This window comes from Alexandromys fortis, unplaced genomic scaffold (genome assembly GCF_014885135.2).
Source record: "Alexandromys fortis isolate MF-2015 unplaced genomic scaffold, M_Fortis_MF-2015_v1.1 scaffold_58, whole genome shotgun sequence".
Classification (NCBI taxonomy): Eukaryota; Metazoa; Chordata; class Mammalia; order Rodentia; family Cricetidae; genus Alexandromys; species Alexandromys fortis.
Window position 1 is genome coordinate 3,671,285 of NW_026067940.1, and position 6,628 is coordinate 3,677,912.

Genomic DNA, 6,628 nt, shown 5'->3' on the forward strand with positions numbered 1-6,628 from the left:
CGCGGATGGGTAAGCTGGTACTGCTGTGTCTCGCTGCCTGCAGTTTTATTTTGTCGCATGTCCTTAGAAATACTGGGAAAGAGTGGATCGCAAGGGTAAGGGTGCTGCAGCCTGTTCCTGCCCCAGGGAGCCCTACTGTATTTCTAGAGAGAGTCCTACACGCCTAAGAAGATGGAAAAAAAGAATTAACTGGACAACCAAGAAGTCTTTATTTTTTTTCTAGAGCCTGTGTCCCCTAGAATAGGGTTGGGGTGGCAGTGAGGGGAGGGTGCCCATAGGGCTGTGCAATTGTTCCCTTCAGGACTGTCTCTAAGCTCACAGCAGCATCGGGTACTTTAGAGCCTGCTTGGGCAGCACAGATCTTTCAGGGAGCTTCAGAAAGTGGAAGAGCAAGTGCCCATCACCCCAAGGCTGAAGTGGAATGCCTAGTTAAGCTGAGGAGGAACATTAAGAAATTCAACCTCGGTTGGGCGGAGGTGGTGCACACCTTTAATTCCAGCACTCAGGAGGCAGAGACAGGAGCATCTCTGTGAGTTCGAAGCCAACCTGGTCTATAAGAGCTAGTTCCAGGACATGCACCAAAGCTACACGTTTTTTTCGCTTGTTTTTTGTTTCTATTTGTTTTTTTTAGATAGGGTCACAGGTAGCCAGGGCTAGTTTGGAACTCTTGATTCTCCTGCCTCTGCTTTCCAAGTGCGAATCTCAGGCTTGTGCCTCCCTGCCCAGCAGCACTGCATGTCCCTCACCGGGACTAAGATCCTTGCGGTTTTCACGGAGGACTCATGCGAGCCACAGCACGTCCAGGAGCTAGGACCAGACAGCAGGAATACTGTCCCATCTTCATCCCCACAGGCAGCCCAAACTGGATCAAGGGTGACTCAGGGCTTGTCTGGCTTTCTGGGGTATATAGTTCAACCCTGAGATAGGTTGTGGGTCCCCAGAAATGGATGAGGCCTGAGGTTTGGTTTTAGCCCTGTACTGTGTGCAGTGGTGATAGCCCAGCCTGTTTCTGGAATGAGTTAAGCTATTCAGGTGTGCTCTGCAAATAAATACAGGCGCGGGAAGACATGGCGGGTAGGTTTTCTAGAACCATACACAGCCCTTCGTCTCTTCTCTCCTCTTTCTTTGGTACTTCATGGATACCCAGGGCATGCGCTAAAGTCCTGGAAGAAAGGCAGAGAGTGCTTCCCTAGAGAGTGGTTGGGGAGCAGATGGCAGGAAGCCACAGAGGCAGCAGGAGCCGCCTGATCTCTGAATGGCTCCTATACATTGCCTCTATACATTGTCTCTCCCAGGGAGCTCAAGATTGATTTTTTTTTCAATTTAAAATAAGGTTTTACTATGTTGTTCTGGCTGGCTTGGAACTCAAAAAATGTAGATCTAGCCAGGCTCTAACTTGCAGCAATCCCCCTGCTTCTGCTCCTGATTGCCCCTGGGATGACAGGCATGCAACGTCACACCTGGCTCTTCCAGTGATCTCAGCTGCTAGGCCTGATCACCTCTGCATCTCCTCTTACGACACGTGTGGAGGCAGGCCAATCGGGGTCCTTGTTGTCTTCTGGGGGGGGTCACAGGTATATGGGGTGGAGCAATCTTTGTAGAATGTAGAGGATTTAGCCAAAGTGAGACCAGACTTTTCCCTGCTCTTGCATCTGTCCCGTGTGTGGGCAAGGCCTTAATGGAAGAGGATTTGGCAATTACTGTCTCAGCAGCCCCAGCAGCGTGGCTACATCTTGAATGGATTTCAGGAACATTCTGTTTGCTTTTATGATGGTAGCAAAGGGCTGACTCTTGGTGTCATCAATGGGAAAAAAGCCCACAGAGAGCACATGAGATAAGATGAGCACCCCAGCTTCTTTCTCAGTCCATTTCAAGTACCAGCTCCTGTCTGTAAGTTTAGAGCCACCAGAAGCTCCCCTATAGCCCATCGGGGGTCACTGGAGAAGGCAGAGGAGTGGTTGGTAGTGAAGCCCCATGACCAGGCTCCTGTTGCTTGCTGGAGCAGTTTCTGGGACTGTAAGCATCCTTATTAATGAAGTCCCCTTTCCTGTGCCTATGGAGAAGCTGTCCCAGTGCACACAGCCCACTTCCCCAGATCCACCGTCCCAGGCGGGATCAGGGGCTGGGCTCCTGGGGCAGCTGGGCTGCATACAGGGCCAGCGTGTGGTGCAGGAACTGGTACTGTTCTGCAGTCTGGATCATGCCTCCTCTGTAAGCAGAAGCACAGAATGAGGATGAGTCAGAATACCTGCCCTGTGCGTGTGGCTAAGCCTTCCCTCCCATCCTGCTGGGAAAGCCCGACTCTCCCTCTCCATACAGTCCACCCTTTCATGGTCTCCTTAGCGCCCTTCCCAGGGCGGTCCCAAGGAGGGAAGTGCAGGGGCGATGCCTCATCTGGACTCTGTCTCTTATCCACCCAGCTCTTGAGCCAAACCAGACCTGATTTTTCAGGTTGGGACAAGAATGTGTTCCCATGCTCAGGTTTTTTACTTCTCAATTAAAAACAGTTAACCTGGGGCTCAGCAGTTAAGAGCACTGGCTGTTCTTCCAGAGGACCGGGGTTCAATTCCTAGCACCCTCATCACAGCTGGAGTCTGTAACTCCAATTCCAGGGGTTCTGACACCTTCACACCAGTGTACATAAATTTAAATAAATAAAAAAGTTAGCCTTACATGTGTACAGCAGGTCCCATTTCTAAACACTCTCAGAAGAGAACCCATCCCTTTTCCTAGTTTGGGAAATAAACATTACCTCTCTAGATAAAAATGGAGGTGCTGAGTGTAGTGGTACACACCTTTAATCCTAGCACTTGGGAGGCTGAGGCCTGCAGATCTCTGTGAGCTTGAGGCCAGGCTAGTCTACATAGTGAGCTCCAGGCTAGCCAGGAACGCAGAGAGACTCTGACTCAAAAAACAAAAACAAAACCAAAACACCGTGGTAACAGTAGTGGCACACATGCACCAGAGTCTGAATCTGCTTCTCCTCCTCCAAGCCCAGTGAGTGATATAACAACCTTGTATCTAGAGCAAGTTGTATCTTTTCAAAATATTAGCCACGACAAGAGTCTCCCTATGCAGCTCACATTGGCCTTGAGCTAACTAAGTAGCCCCACACTGGCTTTGAACTCCCGTTCACCTGCCTCAGCTTCCTGAGTGCGGGATTACAGACCTGCAGTCTCATTCTTCTCCTTGGCTGAGTTCTTGTTTCCTAGCTTTCCCCTGAGTAGAGGACTTAGGGGGTGGTGCGGGAAACTTCAGGGTGACACGTTTAACTCCAGGCCCCCAAGCTAACATGTCAGATGATCTTTCATGCCGGCTTAATTACTGGCAAAGCAGAAAGCTTTTTAAATAAAATGAGTTGCTTGCTTTTCTCCAGGAGGGCCTGAAGGTGAGGTGCCCAATAGCTCAGAACCACCAACGCCATTGCCAATTAACATGGCTGCACCTGCTTCCTACGGACCCACCTGTCTAGGCGCAGTTGGCAGACGATGCCCAGAATGTCCACTTCCCCTCGGGCCTTCAGCTGCTGGCAGCCGATGCGGGTGGCGATGAAGCAGCCTGTCCGGCCAATCCCTGCACTGGATGTAACCAGAAAGAGGATGGGAGGTCACAGGAGACCAGGGCACAGGGGAGACAGGTGAGATAGGAAGGTTGGAGCTAGGCTTCAAGCAATGAGGAAGAAAGGGGCCAAAGTTCTTTATCCGTGAGGGTGGAACTCTCGTACCTCCGACTTCAGCATCCTTGGCATCCTTGATGGAGGCAGATAATAGCTTGTCTTGGACAGGTTTGTGAGCCTTACTAGCCTCCCTCTAGGCCTAGCCCAGCTCTTCTTTTGCCTCCTGGTTCCTATAGACTTTAGTTAACTTATTTATTTTTGGTTCTTTGAGACGGGATCTTACTATGTAGCTCTGGCTGTCCTAGGATTCACTATGTAGACCAGGTTGGCCTTGAACTCACAAAGATCAACCTGCCTCTGCCTCCTAAATGCTGGAATTAAAGGCGTGCATCACTATGATTGGCTCTGTGAACTTTAAAAACTGATTTTTAAAAAATTTTTTGAGATAGAGGCTCATGGGTCCTTCTAGCCTGGAACTTGCTATGTAGTCCAGGATGGGTTTAAACCCCCACCTCCTAAATGTGGGGATTATAAGTGTGGATTCCCATGCCCAGGTTTTAGTTTTTTGTTTGTTTGTTTTTTGAGGTAGAGTTTTACTCTGCAGTTCAAGGATTCCTGGCACTTACTATATAGCCCAAACTCCCTGTAACCCTCCTGAGTGTTGGGACTTGCTGGGTAGCCCAGGCTGGCCTCAAACGCACAGCGGTCTGCCTTGCTCTGCTTCCTAAGTGCTGGGATTAAAGATCAGATCTGTCCTTCTTCCAGTTTGTTTTAAATGTTTTTTTTATTTATTTTAATCTGTGTGTGATGAGTGTGTGCATGTGCACACATGTGTCACGGTGCCTGTATGAAGTGTGTGCACGTGCACACATGTGTCACATTGCCTGTATGAAGTGTGTGCATGTGCACACATGTGTCACGGTGCCTGTATGAAGTGTGTGCACGTGCACACATGTGTCACATTGCCTGTATGAAGTGTGTGCATGTGCACACATGTGTCACGGTGCCTGTATGAAGTGTGTGCATGTGCACACATGTGTCACAGTGCCTGTATGAAGTGTGTGCATGTGCACACATGTGTCACGGTGCCTGTATGAAGTGTGTGCATGTGCACACATGTGTCATGGTGCCTTATGAAGTTAGAAGGTAACCTTCATGAATCTTTTCTCTTCTTAGACTCTGTTGATCCCAGATATTGAACCAGGCTGCCAGGCTTGCTGCAGGTGCCTTTACCCAATGAGGCACCTTGTTGGCACTAGTTTTGCTTTTGTTTTCAATAACAGGGTCTAGCCGTGTAGCCCAGACAGGCCTTAAAGCAGCAGTCTTACTGCTGCAGCCTTGAGCATGCACAGCCCTGGGTGCACTGCCATGCCCGGTTCCAGTGCACGTTTTAATGATCGCATCTCTGTTTGTGGTCTAAGGCGTCTAACAGCGCCCGCCTGTGCACTGGCCGTCCCTTGAGCATTCCCTGTCTGACCACAACCTCCTCCCAGCTCCAGAGCAGCTTCCACAGATGCTCTCAGGCTTCCATCCTCTTCTGTTGTCCTCTTCTTGGCTCTATCACCTTGAGATTTCTTCCTGTCTTCCCTCACAGCCCTCTCTTTCTTGCCCTTTCTCCTTAAGTAAGCTTCACATGTACTTCTCATAGAAGCTACCGGTGACTCCCGGCACTTAGATCTGGTGGTTCAGGCGTTGCCTCGTTTGTGCTTTTTGCCTCTTCATTTTTCCTCCTCCTTTTCCCCTCCTTTCCCCTCTCAACATGTTATCACGAAGCCCAGGCTAGCCTTGAACTCTCTATGTAGTATATACTGGCTTTGAACTTCCGATCCTCCTGTCTCTACTATATGCCCAGGGAATAAACTAAAAAATGGATATACCACCAGGAACAGGGTCAGAGGATAAGCCTGGGGCTTATTCATATGGTGGGAAACCAGTCTTGAAGGTGGTAAGGAAATCATGAAGGGACCTTGTAGAACTGGCTAAGAAAACTACATTTGCTATTTTGTTTTATTTTTTGTTGATGCTGGGAATTGAATCCAACATCCCAGATTTACCATTTAAAAATAATGCTTGGAAGCCAGGTGGTGGTGGTGGTGGTGGTGGTGGTGGTGGTGGTGGTGCACATCTTTAATCCTAGGACTCAGGAGGCAGAGGTAGGCAGATCTCTATGAGTTCGAGGACAGCCTGGTCTATAAGAGCTAGTTCTAGGACAGCTAGGAAGAGAAACCCTGTCTCAAAAACAAAACAAAACAAACAACAACAAAAATAATATTTGGGGCTGGGCACAAGCAACAACAACAAATTCAACAAAACCAAAAACAAACCCAATCACTAAAAGACCTCAAACAAACAAAAAAAGTTGTCCAATGAGTAAATGAACTCCCCAATAATGGAGACCATGTTTATCTCTCCTCTACCTGACTAGAAACTTCCCGTAAGCCAGGGATCCATAGAAAAGAAGTAATAATGCCAAATCTCTTGGACCAGAGATTCCTGTCTGGGTAAGGGTTGGGTCTGTCTGGTATGGTATGGTATGGTATTACTTAGATGCCTGCCCACAAGAGACCTAGTGGGCAGGGAAGGCAAGCACTGGTTCTAGGCTGTGGCCGTGGCTGGAGAGGACCCTACCTGCAGTGGACCACGATAGGCCCAGAGTTGGCCGCTATCTCTGGGCTCTCCACCTCAGCCACCAGGCGCAGCAGGGGCGCAGCCGATTCTGGAGTCTGGTGGTCTGGCCAGGCCGAGAAGAGGATGTGCTTTACTGACCGGCATTCCTCTTGGTGCTGGGGTGTGAGAAAGCGAGAGAACAAGGCATGAGATGTGGGCTCGGCTGCTGCCTACTCCTGGTGCCAGCAAGTAAGTACTGGACATCAACTCAGAGAGGGTGAGGCTGATTCTCCTGGCCATTTTGCCATTCATCTTCTACCAAGGCCCACTCCAACATTCAAGGAGAGAGAAGTGGTTTTTTTTTTTTTTTTTTTTTTTTTTTTTTTTTTTTTTTTTTTTTTTTTT

At 49.0% G+C, this 6,628-nt stretch overlaps 1 protein-coding gene across 1 annotated transcript in view; it reads right to left on the reverse strand.

The window, feature by feature from the left end:
* Positions 1-197: 197 nt before the first annotated feature.
* Positions 198-6,628, reverse strand: part of Ptpn7 (protein tyrosine phosphatase non-receptor type 7) — a 14,628-nt gene continuing 8,197 nt past the window's right edge. The window contains exons 8-10 of the mRNA XM_050147724.1: positions 6,245-6,399; positions 3,465-3,578; positions 198-2,209 (exon numbers count right to left, since the gene is read on the reverse strand). Coding sequence (XP_050003681.1) covers positions 2,116-2,209; positions 3,465-3,578; positions 6,245-6,399 — 363 coding nt within the window. The 3' untranslated portion in view covers positions 198-2,115. The remainder of the gene's footprint in view (positions 2,210-3,464; positions 3,579-6,244; positions 6,400-6,628) is intronic.